The sequence below is a fragment of the Thamnophis elegans genome, chromosome 3 (assembly GCF_009769535.1).
Source record: "Thamnophis elegans isolate rThaEle1 chromosome 3, rThaEle1.pri, whole genome shotgun sequence".
Classification (NCBI taxonomy): domain Eukaryota; kingdom Metazoa; phylum Chordata; class Lepidosauria; order Squamata; family Colubridae; genus Thamnophis; species Thamnophis elegans.
Window position 1 is genome coordinate 151,830,998 of NC_045543.1, and position 18,350 is coordinate 151,849,347.

Consider the following 18,350-nt stretch of genomic DNA (forward strand, 5'->3'; position numbering starts at 1 on the left):
CTATCCTTTTGGTGCTTTGGAAAATAGTTTGGCTCTTCCTTGTGGCAGCCCCTCAAATATTGGAAGACTGCTATCATATCACCCCTAGTCCTTCCCTTCACTAGAATAGACAAACACAATTCCTGCCATTGTTCTTCCTGTGTTTTAGTCTTCACTCCCCATAATCATTTTAGTTGCTCTTCTCTTTCAAGAGTCTCAAATGAACAAGGAATGTTACAACTCATCTAAAGTTAGCTTTACAAAAGGGGAGTTAAAGTATAAGAAAAGGTATGATGCTAAAGTTAGTTAGTTTATTTTAGTGTATGATTGTTAAATGTTTATAACCTGTATTTGCTCTGGGGAGTTGGGGGGGGAGGGTAGTGGGGGATGTGGGATTGGGGCAGAGGGAGGGAAGGGGAAAGGTATATTATTGTAAAACTATTAAAACTTTTCAATAAAAAAAGAGTCTCAAATCTCCTGTTTTGTAGGCGATGCAATATTCCAAGCAAAATACATTTTTATGGAGAATGATTTAGCAATAAGCAAAGGTAAGATTTAGCAAAGAATGCGCCATAATAGAGATGAATATGCACAAAACTAGACAGTGTGTTTCCTGGAAGGGAAAAAAATGACTTTTTGGGGGTGTGGGGATAAGTCCATATATCATTCCATCCAAAATTCTGGTCCCAATTGAAATGAGCTCTTAAAAACTGGCTTTATCACCAGGAATTGAGTTAGGTTGCGTGGTACATTTAAATTGTTCAAGTGGTTTCTTTGGTGTGATAAAGTTTTTGTTTTTATCCTAGTTTATTGTTCCAGCCTGAAAGCCACCCAATTGGGATGACCTTCTCCTTAAATAAATATATCTTAATTTTTTTAACCCACTTCGCAGGCATAGAGTCACTTGATTGCTTTATAAAGGTGCAACATCTGTGAAATCAGTCCTGCTTGCAAGAGTAGGTTTTGTGCCCATGGCACTGACATTGGGGTAATATACTTCCTTTAGATAGCTATTTGTTAAATTTCCTGGAAAATCTTTCCAAGGGTTCCGATGAATGGCGCTCTGACCTTCGAATGCTAAGAAAATCAAAATTTTCTTTATAGTCTCCACTTCAGGAGAAGCTGACAAGGAAAATTAAATCTGGAAATGAGAGCAGCAAGTTCTGGATTTTTTTTTCCTTGAGAAAGCGATTGAGAACGGATTTCCAGAGAAAAATCAACACGAATGAGAGAAAACTCACATTTTGCCCAATCAAATGCCACTGAATCAAGATTCATGTCCCTATTCGTAGTTTCTAGTTCAGAAATTTACAGGGAGAATAAATTCCTAAAAGCAGACAGTCTACTCAGATGGAACAAGCATTTCCTCATTTTTCTTATGCTTGTTTTTTTTTTTAAATTTCATAAAACACTTCCTACAATTTCCGACTTTTAACACCATTTTAGATATTGTTAGTATCTCGGCTGCTAGGTATATTTATCTGTTTTGTTTTTTTTACTGTTTCCAAAATCTTTTTAGAATGAAATGAATGAGTCTTTTCATTGTAATATATTTTTTGAATGGCAAACCGCCCAGGGTCATTGATTGAGATGGATGCCTATAGAAATTGAATAAATAAATAAATACTTTAAAAAGGAAATACTTTGTAATTGTTTTTAGTCCATGTTTCTCCTTTTAGGGGGGGGGGGGGGAATGGAACAGTATTGGAGGAAAATCATTTTGTTCTTTTTTCCCCTTCATATTTTTCTCTCCTATCTTCCTCCCTCCCTCCCTCCCTCTATTTTCTCCCTCTCTCTCCCTCTGTAATACATATGCATAATATGTTAGCCTATTTCCGTTCTGTGATCGCTTGTGACTGCTGTCCATCAAAATGTTTCTACTTCCGAAAATTGTTCTCTTTCATCACCAACCCAGAATGGCTCTTCTGGTTTTGTCAAAAGATATCTAGGATCTTGATTCCAAACAAGGATTAAAAATAATCTGGGTTTAAGCCATAAAACCCCCAAGAAAACAACAAATGTGGCTTGACACCTTTGCCAAAAAGGCAGGATACATATAAAATATATGAGACATAAATAATAACCAACAGGAGTACAGGAGAATTGGGTGAGGTTGGATAACTATTGTGGTCTTTGCCCCCCAAAAACCAAACCCATAAAATTACCTTTTGCATTCTCTTTTGAATTCAGAAAAGGACAGGGGTGAAATATTTGGAGCAGCCTGACTCCCCCTTTTTCATTTACCCTCCGAATGTTTTTCTTCTTCTTAACTAAAAGCCACAGAGAAGTGAAATTCGTGCAAAATTCACAATCGGGTCACTAAAGACCGACCACAGCGAGGTTTCCCTGAGTTGCCCCGCTGGGTGGCTGCAAACCTTAATTAACTGGTGTGCAGGCATGTGGTTGCTTTACTCAAAGGTTGGTTTAAAGTACGATTTTTGCAAAAATGGTGAAAAGGGACTCATCGGATAAGCCCAGGACACCAGATAGGTAGATCCACCCAGTTCCACACAAAATGCAACGCAGGACTAAGCGGAGAATTTGAAGAGGGAGAAGTGAAAACTCGGAATCCAGCGAATGTTCACATTTATGGGGAAGGGGAAAAAAATCAGTTCTCTCTCATTTTATCTATCCTATGTTTATCTTTCTCTATGTATCTATCTTCTATCTATCTAAATCTCTATATCTATCTATCTATCCTCTAGTTATCTATCATTTATCTACATTATCTACAGAGAGAGAGATCCGATTTCTATCTATTTCTGTCTATCTAATATGCATACACACACAGACACACACACACACACACACACACAGACACACACACAGACACACAGACACACAGACACACAGACACACATATATATATATATATATATGTTATATTTATGCTGTAACAAAAAGGCAACAGTAAAAAATATTGGGTTTCTGTCTGGATGGTCTCTTGTGACGAGCCGAAGGACAGAGAGTGGAAGTGTGACCTTCCTCCCATATTTGGGCATACCGGGGGTTGTGACTTTAAATATAGATAGATAGATAGATAGATAGATAGATAGATAGATAGATAGATATAGATATAGATATAGATATAGATATAGATATAGATATAGATATAGATATAGATATAGATATAGATATAGATATAGATATAGATATAGATATAGATATAGATATAGATATAGATGATATAGATATACTATTTTTCTTGCTCTCTCTACACCATTTCTATCGATCTATCATATCTATCTATCAATATCTATATATCTCTTTATCTTCTATGTATCATCTATCTACAGTATCTACACACACATACTAGGATTGATGGATGGATGGATGGATGGATAGATAGATAGCCAATTTCTATCTATTTCTGTCTATCTAATATACATACACACAAACATATATACTACTTTTTCTTGCTCTCTCTACACCATTTCTATCTATCCGTCTGTCTGTCTCTGTCTGTCTATCTATCATCTATCTATCATATCTATCAACTCTATCTATCTATCTATCTAGCTATCTATCTATCCATCTCTATCCATATCTATCTATCACTATATCTATCTATCTATCTATCTATATCTATCTATCTATCTATCTATATCTATCTATCTATCTATCTATCTATCTATCCTCTATTTATGTATCATCTATCTACATTATCTACACACACACACACACACACAAAGAGAAATCCAATTTCTATCTATGTCTGTCTGTCTGTCTGTCTAATATGCATGCACACACACATATACACTACTTTTTCTTGCTCTCTCTACACTATTTCTATCTATCTGTCTGTCTGTCCCTGTCTGTCTATCAATCATCTATCTATCTATCTATCTATCTATCTATCTATCTATCCATCCATCCATCCATCCCTCCATCTATCTAATTTTATCAAATTTTAAAACCACCGATCTCCCTCACGAAGGGTTTCTGGGCAGTGTATAATAAATTGTATTTAAAAACATAAAACCCCAAATGCAACATATAAAGGAGGCAAGTAACCTTAAAAAATAAATCAGTAGTTAGGGAGAATATGGGGGAGGGGGAGGGGAGGGGGGGGAGGCAGGGAGGGAGGCATCCTCTGCATCCTCATTAAACTACTTGCAGGGCCTCAGTTCAAAAGCTGAGAAGTTATAAAAGACACCCCGGAAACAAGCATTTAAAGGGCAAAGAAGAGGGTCCCAGGATCACAGTGTCCCCCACATAAACACCCCTGAAATAGCAGATGGAAAGCAGCTGGTGTCAGTGTAGGGGGCTGCCCCCTCTTTTGCAGCCCCCCCTAAGCAGACACAGCAAACCGAAACCCCACACCCACTAAGGATAACTGTAAGGTAGGGACAAGTAAGTACTGTAAAAAAAAAAAAGAGGCATTAATTTAGTAGAAGTGCTCTCTTCTGACGCATTGAGGAAGATCACCGGGTGGTACCCTTTCTCACACCAGCCTATTTCCTAAGATTGTGGTGCCAGGGATTTCAAAACTCCGGAAGAAATTCCCTTATCTGTTACTGGACTAATAAAAGGTGTCTATGCGTCTGAAAGGATGACACGTTGAATTCAACACAACATCCCTAGTATCAGTAAAAGATTTTGCAACAGGAAAATTTATGAAGTCTGCTTCTAAAATCCCATTTGGGGTGAATTCAAGGAGACCCATGGTGGGTGGGGGACACAAAACCCCTTTTTACATAAATAGGGGGGGGGGGACTTACAGAAACCACAAATCCCCAAAATATAATAGCTTAGAAACCACGAATTCTTCAAACTCCTTAAACGATTCCTATTGGCTTTGGAAATTATAACGCTGGCAGTTAACCTGAGAAATGTTTCCTAGCCCCAAATAATCCGAATAATGAAGGCGATCCAAAAAAGGGGAAGGGGAACTCCAAAGGGAGGGGAGGGGACTCAATGTCTAGGTTCACTTAAACATCCTCGCGGGCCTCCGTGGGGACCCTCCCGCGCATTATCCCCGACGCTCCCGAAGCGACCCTCCATTCCCAGTTGGCGGGGACGCTTCCTCGAAGTTGGGCGAGTCCAGAAAAAAAGGCCCAGGATTTCCACGCCGCGACTTTCCATGCGTGGGAGAAGGGGGGGGGCTTGGGCGCGAGAGAGGGGCTAAACTTTGCAAAAGAGACCCGCGAAAAGGAAGCGCGTTGGCCAGCCCGACCGTCCCGTCCACGCGCGACGGGTGACCCACGCGAGGATCGCGGCGTGGACTGACCTGCTTGAACTGCTCCTCGTAGGTCCACTCGTGTGGCGGCGGGGGCGGCGGGGGCGGCGGGGGAGGCGGAGAAGCCAAGCCGGCGTGGGCGAGCGGGCGTTGCGCGTGGCGGGGCCGAGACCCGATGGCCCCTTCCTCCTCTTCCTCCTCTTCTTCTTCTCCCTCCTCCTTCTCCTCCTCCTCCTCGTCCTGCCCGTCTTCCTCCTCTTCCTCCTCCTCCTCCTTCTGGCGGCGGGTGGGCGGCGGGCCGCGGGCCGCGGGGAGCCCCCCGCAGAACGGGCGCAGCGGGGCCACGGGATGCGGCGGGGGGAGTCCGGGCTGAGCCCCCTGCGCCCGCCGCAGCTTCTCCTCCAGCCGCGCCGCCTGCGCCCGCTGCAGGTTCTCCATCACCGCTTCCAGCCGGAGCGCCCCGGCGCCCCGGAGCCCCGAGCAAGACCCCGCCGAGGGCGAGAAGGCGCTGGCAGCCTGCGGGAGGGGGAGAGAGAGGCGCTCAGAGACCCCCGCCCGCAAGACCCCCGCAGCTGCCCCCCCCGCCCTTCCCCGGCCAAGTTCCGAAGTGGCCCCGGGGTCTCCTGCCCCCCCGCCCCCCCGCTGCCCCCCGGGGCGGCTTACCAGGGCGGCCTTGGCGGCCAGGCTGCTGTCCTCGCCCATGCCGCCGAGGGCTGGCGGGCGGAGGGCTGGCGGGCTGGCTCCCCCGCGGCCGGCCACGCCCGGGGTCCCGGCGGGGGAGGGGGAGCGCAGCGCCCCGGCTGGAGGTGGCTCCGAGCGCGCCTGGCCCTTCCGCCTCTCAGCCTTGTGGGCCGGCTGGGCGGCCGGCCGGGGGCGGCTTTTCCCCGGCCCGCCCTCGCCCGCGACCCCCGCCTCCTGTCGGCAACAAGTGGCGGGCGGGCGGGCCAGGCTGACCGTTCCTCCTCCTCCTCCTCCTCCTCTTCCTTCTCCTTCTGTTCCTTTTTTCTCCGTCCCTTTTCCTTCCTTCCTCCTCCTCCTCTTCCTCCTCTTCCTCCCCTTCTTTCTCAAACTCTTCTTCCTCCTCCTCTCCTCCCTTTCTCTCTCTCCTTTCCTTCCTTCCTCCTCCCCCTCTTCTTTCTCCAACTCTTCTTCGTCCTTCTCTCCTCCCCCTCTTCCCCCTCCTTCCTCTCTCCCCTTCCTTCTTACCTCTTCCTCCTTCGTCTCCTCTCCTCCTCCTCTCTTCTTCCTACACTCCTCTTCTTTCTCCAACTCTTCTTCGTCCTTCTCTCCTCCCCCTCTTCCTCCTCCTTCCTCTCTCCCCTTCCTTCTTACCTCTTCCTCCTTCGTCTCCTCTCCTCCTCCTCTCTTCTTCCTACACTCCTCTTCTTTCTCCAACTCTTCTTCGTCCTTCTCTCCTCCCCCTCTTCCTCCTCCTTCCTCTCTCCCCTTCCTTCTTACCTCTTCCTCCTTCGTCTCCTCTCCTCCTCCTCTCTTCTTCCTACACTCCTCTTCTTTCTCCAACTCTTCTTCGTCCTTCTCTCCTCCCCCTCTTCCTCCTCCTTCCTCTCTCCCCTTCCTTCCTACCTCTTCCTCCTTATTTTCCTCCTCCTCTCCCTCTCTTCTTCCTACACTCCTCCTCTTCTTCCTCTTCCTTCTTCTTCTCCTCTTCCTTTTTCTTTCTTTCTCCCCTCTTCCTCCTTTTCTCCTTCTTTTCCTTTCTCTCCTCCTCTCCTCCTCCTCTTCCTACCCTCGTCTTCTTTCTCCTTCTTGTCTTCCTCCTCCTTCTTTTCCTCCTCCTCTCCCTCCTCCTTCTCCTCTCCTCTTCTTCCTACCCTTCTCCTCCTCCACTTCTTCCTCTTCCTCCTCCTCTTCCTCCCCAGCCACGGGAGCGATCGATCGAGGGGGAGCGGCCGGCAGCCCGGCGGGAGGGCTACGCGCCTGTGTATGTGACTGGTTGGGCGGGCAGGCCTGCTTCCTGCCGGGCAAGATTGGTACTGTAGTCCTGGCAAGAGGGCAAAGTCTTCCCCGTACCTTGGCGGTGACCCCTCCGACCAAGCTTCCCCGCCGCCGCCCCCAGACTCAAACCTCCGGCCTCGCTCAACTCTGCAAAGCGATCCTGGCGGGGGTCTCTCCCTCCCGCCCTCTCCCCCAGCTAGGGATTGCTGGGGAGGGCGGGGGGGTGGGTCCCCAATTTCCAAAGTTAGCCAGAACTTTTCAAACTTTTCCGGCGCTCGGAAAGGTACGCGCCTCGTTCCTTTTGGAGCAGCCCCCCCCCCACAAGCGCTCCCCTCGTTTCGGGGGTCCCCGGCGGGAGAAGCGGCTGCCGGAGGACTCCGTGGAGGGGCGATGTGTTGGACCTGGGCGAGGGTCTTCCCAGGGTTATTCCCCCAGAGTTAGGGTTAGGGCTCCTTAAATTAGGAAGCGGCGCGGGTCTGCAAGGAGGCGGGACAATAAGGGGGGCTTGGGGGGACAGGGAAGAAAAGGGCCGCGTTGCAGGTTTTCGGGGAGGCGGAGAGAGGCTGACCGCTCCAAATAGAACAATCGGAGAAAATTTGGTGTGTGTGTGTGTGTGTGTGTTTTTTTTTATTAACGTTCGTATTACAGACAGAAAATACCTCCGGCGCTGAAGGAATCCTGAAACCACGCCAAACTAACAAACATTGGATACTATAAAAATAGCAAATACACAATCGGTGCGTTTCCCTATGGAATACACAACCGCTGAAAACATCTCAACAATTAGAAAGTGGATTGCAACAATTTTGAAATGATCTTCCCCAAGGTTTCCGTGGCAATTTAATTTTTTTCCAAGAACTTTGTGGAATTAAACGAAATATCAGTCATCAGTGAAATAACAGAGCTGGAAGGGGCCTTGGAGGTCTTCTAGTCCAACCCTCTGCTCAAGCAGGAGACTCTAGACTAGTCTTTAAACATTCTGGATAAATGGCTGTCCGTCTCTCCTTAAAAGGTTCGGGAAGTGGGGAGAGCTGGCCAGGAGCGCAATGAGGAGAGTCACCGAAATGCCAAATTGCTGGTTTTTCACAGCCTCCAGAGAACATTTTACAAGGTTATTCTTATGATTCCAAAATCTTTTAATCTTGGATGAATTCTGAGGGAAATGGGTTTTGGTGCAATTATTCTAACAATAAGATGTTCATTTTATTGAGTCTCTCTGAGGAAAGGCACAGTGAAGAAATATGAAATATCAATAAAATAGTAGAACAGAATATGGAATGGAAGAATAGAATAGAATAGAATAGAACAGAACAGAACAGAACAGAACAGAACAGAACAGAACAGAATAGAAAGGAGGAAATAGATGAAATATAATAGAATAGAAAAGAGGAGAAAAGAGAAGAGAAGATAGAAGAAAAGAGAAGAGAAGAAAAGAGAAAAGAGAATAGAATAGAATAGAAACTAGGAGAAAATACAGAATGGAATGGAATAGTAAAATAAATAATATAATAAAATAAGTTTAACGAGTACCAATATTTTAATTTGTTTGTGATGTAGATTAAAATCACTTGGTTAATCTGCTTTGAAATTTTTCCATCACTTCTGAAAATGAACAAATAAAGGCTATAAATGCTGGAAGATTGTGGGCAAAGCTCCGTCGCTCCTGGCCCCAACTGGGAAAATAGAGACACAGAGACACAGAAACTGTATGCAAATTCCCAGAATGCCCCCCACCCACCCACCCCCCAAAAAAACAAATCTGGGGTCTACAGATAGTCCTCGACTTACGACAATTGAGCCAACATTTATGTTATTAAGCAAGGCAGCCATTAAGTGAACTTTGTCCCATTTTACCACCCTTCTTGCCACTGTTGTTAAGTGAACCACAGCAGTTTTTAAGTTAGTCAGATGGTCGCTAAGCTAACCTGGCTTCTCCTTTGACGGTTTTTATCAGAACGTCTCAAAAGGGGATCACGTGTCCCCGGGGACACTGCAGCTGCCATAAATACAGGTAGTCCTCAACTTACGACCACAATTGAGCCCAAAACTTCTGTTGCTACGCAAAGTTGTTAAGTGAGCTTTGCCCTATTTTACGAGCTTTCTTGCCGTAGTTGTTAAGTGAATCACTGCAGTTGTTAACACAATTGTTAAGTGAATCCGGTTTCCCCATTGTCAGAAGGTCGCAAAAGGCAATCACGTAACCCCAGGATGCTCCGGCCGTCATAAATATGAGTCAGTTAACAAGCATCTGAATGTATGTATGTATGTATGTATGTATGTATGTATGTATGTATGTATGTATGTTTATTAAACACACATTACAGCACTGGACACAGTGTAACCGTCCTGGCAATGTCTTTGCCAAACATACCAGAATATAAAGTTAAATATTATTGGTCTATTCAGTATTTACAAATATAAAGATATCGTATTTCCCTCCACGTTGCTTTGTTCTCGTCTTACACATTTTCACTGTTACGATTTCATACATAATTCCAATCTCCATTCTATAAATCTTAGTCATCGCTTATTTTGGATTTTTCCATTTTTGTTCCAACCATCGATAAAATTTATCCCAGATCTTGTAATATTCTGATTCGTCTTTCTTCTTCAATTCCCACATCGATTTATCCATGTCAGCACAAATCAGAATTTTCCTAATTATTTCCTCTTCTTGTGGAATTTCCCTGAATTTTGATCACACGATCATGGAGATACTGCAGTGGTCATAACTCTGAAAAAATGGTCATACGTCACTTTTTTCAGTGCCGTCGTAACTTCAAACAGTCACTAAAAGAAAAGTTGTAACTCAGGGACTACCTGTTTTAGACATTCCGCCTTTCCTTCTCCTTTGTTCCCCAGATCCTTGTTCTTTTACTGTATATTTCCACATAAATGAAATTATCGGCAATTTGCAGTATGAGTAAAATAATAGACTCTCAGTAAAATGTTACAGATTAACAGAAGTGGAAGGGACCTTGGAGGTCATCTAGTCCAGTGTTTTTGTGCAAAGGCACACTTTTTTCATGAAAAAAATCACGAGGCACACCACCATTAGAAAATGTTAAAAAAAATTAACTCTGTGCCTATATTGACTATAGGCGGGTGTTTTTCCCACGGCACACCTTACACTATGTCACGGCACACTAGTGTGCCGCGGCACAGTGGTTGAAAAACACTGATCTAGTCCAACCCCCTGCCCAAGCAGGAGACCCTACACCATTTCTGGCAGATGACAGTCCAAGTCTCTTCTTGGAAGCCTCCAGGGATGAAGCTCCCACAACCTCCGAAGGCAACTTCTGTTCCATGGGTTGATTGCTCTCCCTGTCAGGAAATTCCTCCTTATTTCCAGGTTGAATCTCTCTCCTTGGTCAGTTTCCACCCATTCTTCCTTCTCTGGCCATCAAAGGTGCTTTGGAAACTTAACTTTAACTTTAATAAGATTTGTATGCCGCCCACTCCCTTGGGACTCTGGGCAGCTTACAACAAAAGTAAAAACATATAAAAATTTTAAAAATGCAATTACAAGCTTGACCCCCCTCCTCTCTGGGGCAGCCCCTCAAATATTGGAAGACTGCTAAGATTTAAAAAAAAACAGAACTGACAACTTCACAAAATAAAGTGAAGACATCAAAAAAAATATTGATGTGGGAGGAACAAGCAGCATCAGGACATCTAAAGACCATTAATAAATGGATTAATTGGGCTGCTTTGAATTCTGCACCCCAATTCCTTTCACTGCCAGGAGGGGTTCATTTAGGTATAGACCTATCAGTAAATAAGGGAGAAATGTGACCTCTAGCGGAAAAAGTGGGTAACAGGTGGTTTGGGTCAAAAATATGCAAGAGCACATCAAACCTCCAGAAGCAGAATAATCCATACAGCTAACTCTTCAGTTGTGTTCACCACCTGCTTATAACTTGGCTGATGTGTAAACTAGTTCTCCAAGCTTATAGAGTACATCAGCTGATACGTCAATCAAGTGGGTCTCTACGTCATGCTCAGCTGTAGAAACACATTTATTCCATTAATCAAGATAAGCATGTAGAAATAATATAGAATAACAGCTTTGGAGGTCTTCTAGTCTAACCCCCTGCTCAAGCAGAAGACCCTAAATCATTTTGGACGCACCTGGAGTCCTGCATCCAGTTTTAGTCACCACACTATAAAAAAGAGGTTGAGACTCTAGAAAGAGTGCAGAGAAGAGCAACCAGGATGATGAGGGGGCTGGAGATTAAAACATGAATGGTTGCAGGAACTGGGCCTGGCTGGTCTAGGGAAGAGAAGGACCAGGGGAGACAGGAGAGCAGCCTTCCAATATTTGAGGGACTGCCACAGAGAGGAGATGGTCAAGCTGTTTTCCAAGCCACCTGAAGGCCAGACAAGGAATCATGGATGGAAAGTGAACAAGGAGAGATTCAATGTAGAAATAAGGAGGAATTTCCTGACAGTGAGACCAGCAATCAACCCATGGAGCAGAAGTTGCCTTCGGAGGTTGTGGGAGCTTCATCCCTGGAGGCTTTCAAGAAGAGACTGGACTGCCATCTGTTAGAAAATGGTGTAGGGTCTCCTTCTTGGGCAAGGGGTTGGGCTAGATGACCTCCAAGGTCCCTTCCAACTCTGTTAATCTTTATATGGCTGTCTAGTCTCATCTTGAAAACCTCCAGTGATGGAGCTTCTTCAAGAGACAACTGGACTTCCTTGTTTTTCCTTGAAGGTGTTTTGCTTGTCATCCAAGAAGCTTCTTCAGCTCTTCTTGGGTAAGAAGTGAAACATCTTCAAGGAAAAACAAGAAAGTCCAGTTGTCTCTTGAAAAAAGCTCCTTTGGGACAACCAGGACCTTGGATGACTGAGGATCTCCAGAGACTCCTGGGATGGAGCACCCGAAACGTCTGAAGGCAAATCCTTCCACTCGTTGATATGTTCTCACTGTCAAAAAATATATATATATCCTTAGTTCTAGGCTGCTTCTCTCCTTGATTAGTCTCCATCCGTTGCTTCTCTCCTTTCCTTCTGGTGCTTTGGAGAATAGGTTGACCCCCTCTTCTTTGTGGCAGCCCCTCTAACATTGAAAGATTGCTATCATGTCTCCCCTGGTCCTTCTTTTCATTAAGGTAAAGGTAACGGTTCCCCTCGCAAAAATGTGCTAGTCGTTCCTGACTCTAGGGGGCGGTGCTCATCTCTGTTTCAAAGCCGAAGAGCCAGCGCTGTCCGAGGACGTCTCCGTGGTCATGTGGCTGGCATGACTCAATGCCAAAGGCACACAGAACACTGTTCCCTTCCCACCAAAGGTGGTTCCTATTTTTCTACTTCCATTTTTTATGTGCTTTGAAACTGCTAAGTTGGCAGAAGCTGGGACAAGTCATGGGAGCTCACTCCGTTACGCAGTGCTAGGGATTCGAACTGCTGACTTTTCTGATCGACACGCTCAGCGTCTTAGCCACTGACCCACTGCGTCCCTATATTCATTAAACTAAACATACACAATTCCTACAACTTTTCTTTATTTGTTTTGGCCTCGAACCCACTAATATTCGTTGCTCTTCTCTGCCCTCTTTCTAGAGTCTCAACCTCTTTTTTGTAATGTGGTGACCAAAATTGGATGCAGTATACTCCAGATGTGGCCTTACTAAGGCTTTATAAAGCAGCACGAATACATCACGTGATTTTGGATTCTTGCCTCTGTTTATACAGCCAAGAACTGTATTAGCAATTTGGGGGGGCGATATCTGGAGTTCTGGTTCACATTAAGTCCATTAGGTCTCCAGTTTAGCATTCCACCTTAAGCTGGGAGGTGTTGGACCTACAGTGAAAGCTCCCTTCGGTGTCCAGGCCACAAAACAACAAACAAACCGGTAATTTTAGCACATTTAATATGAAGCTTCCTTCCTTCCTTTGAAAAAGGAGGGATGCTTTAAATTACTACACTTCTCCTTGTTGAGATTCAAAAATTCAAAAACAAAATGAAATTCAATGGAGAGAAAAGTGAAGTCTTGCACTTAGGCAAGAAAACCCCAAAGCACACGTATAAATTGGGTGAAACCAGGGTGAAGAGCAGTGACTGTGAGGGGGATCTTGGATCTTGGCTTAGTGGACAACCAGCTAAATAGGAGCCAGCCGTGTGCAGCAGCAGCCAAAAAAGCCAACGCAATCCTAAACTGCATTAACAGAGGGATACAATCAAGATCAAGGGAGAGACTAATACCACTCTATAAAGTCTAGGCCACACCTAGAGTACTGCATCCAGTTTTGGTCACCACACTATAAAAAAGATGTGGAGACTCTAGAAAGAGGGCAGAGAAGAGCAACAAAGAGAATTAGGGGACTGGGGGCTAAAACATATGAGGAACGGTTGCAGGAACTGGGCATGGCTAGTCTAGTGAAGAGAAGGACCAGGGGAGACAGGATAGCAGTCTTCCAATATTTGAGGGGCTGCCTCAGAGAGGGGGAGCTCAAGCTATTTTCCAAGGCACCCAAAGACCAGACAGGGAAGAATGGATGGAAACTGACCAAGGAGAGAGATTCAACCTGGAAATAAGGAGGAATTTTCCAACCGTGAGAATAATCAACTAAAGGAACAGAAGTTGCCCTTGGAAGTTGTGGGAGCTTCATTACTGGAAGCTTTCAACAAGAGACTGGACTGCCATCAGTCAGGAATGGTGTGGGGTCTCCTGCTTCGATGGGGTGGGGGGTGGTGGACTAGATGGCCTACAAGGTCCCTTCCAACTCTCTTAATCTGTATCTGTATTGTTGATATACTTAAAGGCTTTGCCCCCGGACTTCAACCAAACCTTCTGCATGGATTTCTACAGAAATCGTCATGGATTTTGGATCTTTTCAAGGATTGGGCTTTTGGTTTGGTTTGTAAAGTGCAGAAAATCAGGGTGGGGGCTATTTATTTTTTGCAAAGGTCCCGACTGCTACCACGTTTTTCATCTGCCATCCAACAAGAGAGGTGGAAGTCAATAAATAATCCAGGCCAGCCTTTTTGGGTGATGGATGCTGGAGTTAAATCACCCGACAGGTCCCCGCATATAGACAGATAGCAGGAGTAGATAACCAGATAACTGTAGACTAAAGGATAAGCAGAGATATATGGACACTTCACCCAGATTCCAGGGCCAGCTGGACTAGACGGATGGCTCTGGAGCAAATCAATGGGGACTCAAGACAGGAAGACAGCATGACAAAGTAAGAGGCAGAGAGAATAGGTTTTCAGGGGCAGGGAAGGAAATTTGTTCGTGTCATAGCGGGAGGAATAGAAAGGTTCGGCTCACCGCCATTTTGTTCTCCAGGACTAAATCTCGTTCCTCCAAGCAGCCTGAATTTTTCCTTTCCAGCTTTGCAAAAGCCAATTTGCTCCGTGTTTGAATTGTAACGCGTAATGTTTTTTTTTAATGGTCCAATGATGGTGTCCTTGGTGCTCTCTGAGCTTGGTTGTTTGCTTGTAGATGTTTCATTACCAAAGTAGGCAACATCATCAGTGCAAGGAGGAGGAGGAGGAGGAGGACAACGACAACAATGGTGGCTGGGGGGCTGCTTGGTGCTCTCTGAACTTCATTGTTTGCTTGTAGACATTTCTTTACCAAACTAAGTAACATCATCAGTGGTAGAAGGGAGGAGGAGGAGGAGGAGGAGGAGGAGGAGGTGAACTGCGAGGTCCTTGTTGCCCTCTGAGCTTGCTGGTTTTCTTCTAGACATTTCATAACCCAGCGAAGTAACATCATCAGTGCTACTAAGGAATGGGGCTTGTTGTTACAATCCTTTCACTGTACATTGGAAATGACAGATACATTTTTTTTGGCTATGGAATGTTTCCGTTTACTTAAGATGTTTTGGAGGGATTTTGTGGGTCTGCTGCTCAGGTGATGCCATATAGTCGTAATAGCACAAGGAGTAAGCAATACCTGAATGGTGGAACTGCCAACTCAGATCACCAATCACACAGTAAGCAACAAACCAATCAAGGGATCACCAAGAATCCTCCACCAACACCCGCAGGGGAAGCCACTTGTATATCAAGAGAGGGCAAACTCCACTCCCTTCTTGCACTGATGATATTATCTAGTTGGGTAATGAAATGTCTGCAGGATGGGCACAAAATTTTGAAGAACCAATAATGATGGAAACATGGAAAAATATTTGGGTAAGAAATGTAAAATTTACGCAAGCCCAAAACTTGAGAGAGAATTTTTATAAGATGTTTCATAGATGGCATTTAGATCCTAAAAAAATAGCTTGTATGTATCCGAACTTACAATCTAAATGCTGGAGATGTGATTGTGCTGATGCTACGTATTATCATATACGGTGGACTTGTAAAAAAGTCAAAGCATTTTGGATAAAAATATGGTGGATTACTCAAAATATTCTTAAAAAGAGGATAAGGTTTACTCCTCAATTACTCTTGTTAGGTATAATTACAGGTTGTACAGTTATAGACACTAATTTGATTCTGAATTTAACAACGGCAGCAAGACTGTTGGTGGCGCAGTAGTGGAAGAAGGAAGAATTGCCTACTACTCAAGAATGGACGTTAAAAGTAACAAAGCAGAGATGGCTAAAATATCAGCATACCTCAAGGACTATTCAAACGAGAGATACAAGCTGGAATGAAGAAGATGGATTGATTATATTCAAAATAAATATGGGACTAAGAAATTTCAGTTAGCTTATGAATGAATGAACAAGGAATGTTACAACTTATCTAAAGTTAGCTTTATAAAAGGGGAGTTAAAGTATAAGCGAAGGGACGATGCTAAAGTTAGCTTATTTTAGTGTATGATTGTTAAATATTTATATCCTGTATTTGCTCTGGGAGGTTAGGGGGGAGGGAATGTGGGATTGGGGGGAGGGAGGGAAGGGGAAAGGTATACAATTGTAAAACTTATTAAAACTTTTTAATTAAAAAAAAAGAAATGTCTGCAGGAAATCAAGCAAGCTCAGAAAACACCAAGGACCACGCAGTCCTCCCCACCTTCTCCTTTTCCCCTCCATAAACCCCATATCCTTGTAGCACTGATGGTGTTATGTAGTTGGGTCATGAAATGTCTGTAAAAAAATAACCAAGTTCAGAGACCACCAAGAACTCCACATTCTCCTCCTCTTCCTCCTCCTCCTCCTCCTCCTCCTCTTCCTCCTCCTCCTCCACCACCACCACCACCACCACCACTCCACAAACCCCACTCCCTTCTAGCACTGAGGATGTTACCTAGTTGGGTCATGAAGCATCTGCAAGGAAACCACCCAGCTCAAAGAGCACCAAGGCAGTGGTGAAATCCTCCAAAGTCTGCTACCGGTTTGGTGATCTGCTGCAGAGCACCCACTTTGCACGCAGTGCTAAAAAAGGAACATTTTGAAGCCTTCTGAGTTTGCAAAGGTAAGTAGAACAGCAAAAGGAGGGGGAATCCGCTGTGCCACGCGATTTAGATTAGCTAGAAAGCAGGAAATCCGACAATTCTAGCTAATCTAAATTGCGCCAGTTGTTTTGCCCGAACTGGTAGCATTTTTTAACTACCGGTTGGGGTGAACCAGTCTGAACCAGCAGGCTCCATATTTCACACACACACAGACACTGACCTACACATAATATCTTCTACCTGTAATCACCTATGGCTGATTCATGTTTTATGATGATGTGAGCCATTCAGAATCCCTCCACAGTGAGATGGGAAGCATATAAGTTTAACAAATCTGTCAGCTAGTGAGGGCGTCAGGCCTGCAGTCATATTCCTCTTCGGATCTTTGGCCTGCCACACTTTCTGTTATTTTTTCTATGCTGTTTCATTAGTGGGGTAATTGGGAGGGGGAATAGTGAGGAGCAGAATGTGTTGTTGTCATAATAAAACATTCCTTTCTAGAAAGCCAAGGTCATCTTTTGTCTCCGCACCTCTGCACCTGACCGGAACTAGATGGGTGGAAATGCCAGCATAGCAGAGGAACATTGGACCATGTGATGGACTTGTGGGTGTGGGGGCAAGGTTTTGAACTTTCAACTGGGTGGAAACCCAGGAAGCTTTCAGATTCGGGTTCCCACAGTTTATACCAACATGTCTCTCTTATTAAATTGGAACTTTGATGAAAACTATGCCTTGAACTCTGATTTAATTCTGAATGATATTTGGAACGCTGACAGTGGGTTTAATAGCTGCCAGCTGATGCAATGAGGATGATTCAGCAATGGCATAGTGCTGTGGCCCAGCAGGAGCCGTTGGAGCTGCCACCAGACTCCAAAAGCGAGGGGCCCTATGAGTCAGCTCTGGAGGATGTGGAGGACCCTGGACAGGGTTTCGACTCCGAGCAGGGCGCAGATAGGCTGGTTGGCCACCAGGAGGCGCCTGAGCCTTGGACAAGTGGGGAGGAGACAAGGGAGTGTGATCCGGATGTCAGCAGTGAGTTGTTCCTGGATGCCCGGCACCGGAGAGCTAATAGGCGTAAAGAACAATTACACAGTTACAGGAGGTAATTGCACTCAGCTGGTGGTCATTAGGCTCCTCTCCAGACTATAAAAGGAATGCTTGTGCACACGGCCCTCTTGCAGAAGTCACAGCTCCGACCCTGTGGAACAATCTCCCCGTTGAGATCCGTACCCTCACCACCATCCAGACCTTCCGCACGGCCCTTAAGACCTGGCTCTCCCAGCAGGCCTGGGGATAAGTTCCTAAATTACCCGCCCGAGTGTTGACTGTTGAATGCAAGTTGTGTTTTATTAATTATTTAGTTTACTCACTGTTTGTCTTTTATTATTGCACCCCCTTCCCTGTGGTTGTAAGCCGCCCTGAGTCCCCTCAGGGAGAAGGGCGGCCTATAAATCTTAATAAATGTCTAAAATGTCTAAATGACTAAAAGTTGGAGGACTTTTGTAACTACCTTGGCAGGCTGGATTGCTGCCAAGGCTTGTCTGAGTTGCTGCCAAGGTCCTTATTTGTTTGTTATGCTTGGCTTTCAGCCACCGAGGTTTTGATTTCTTGCTAATAAAGTACATTCCAGTTAAGCTTGTCTCCGCATTTGTTACTGGACAGAGGAGGGGGTCAGAACACATAGCCAACTTAAGACTGCAGTGGGGTCCACACAAATCATTTACCGTTTTAAGAGGTGTCTACATATAGGTGGCCATTAGAGGGCCTCCCCCCACTCTCTCTCGATGTGTATCTCATTTCTCTCCTTGTGTCTGTAGCTGAGTGATAAGGAAGTTATCTACCATATGTATGTTGTATATATTTGTATATAAACCACT

At 44.9% G+C, this 18,350-nt stretch overlaps 1 protein-coding gene across 1 annotated transcript in view; it reads right to left on the reverse strand.

Annotated features, from left to right (window-relative positions):
- The window catches only part of ARID3C (AT-rich interaction domain 3C), a 77,363-nt gene extending 71,503 nt beyond the window's left edge, over positions 1-5,860 (reverse strand). The window contains exons 1-2 of the mRNA XM_032213924.1: positions 5,822-5,860; positions 5,210-5,674 (exon numbers count right to left, since the gene is read on the reverse strand). Coding sequence (XP_032069815.1) covers positions 5,210-5,674; positions 5,822-5,860 — 504 coding nt within the window. The remainder of the gene's footprint in view (positions 1-5,209; positions 5,675-5,821) is intronic.
- Between the last annotated feature and the right edge of the window lie 12,490 nt (positions 5,861-18,350).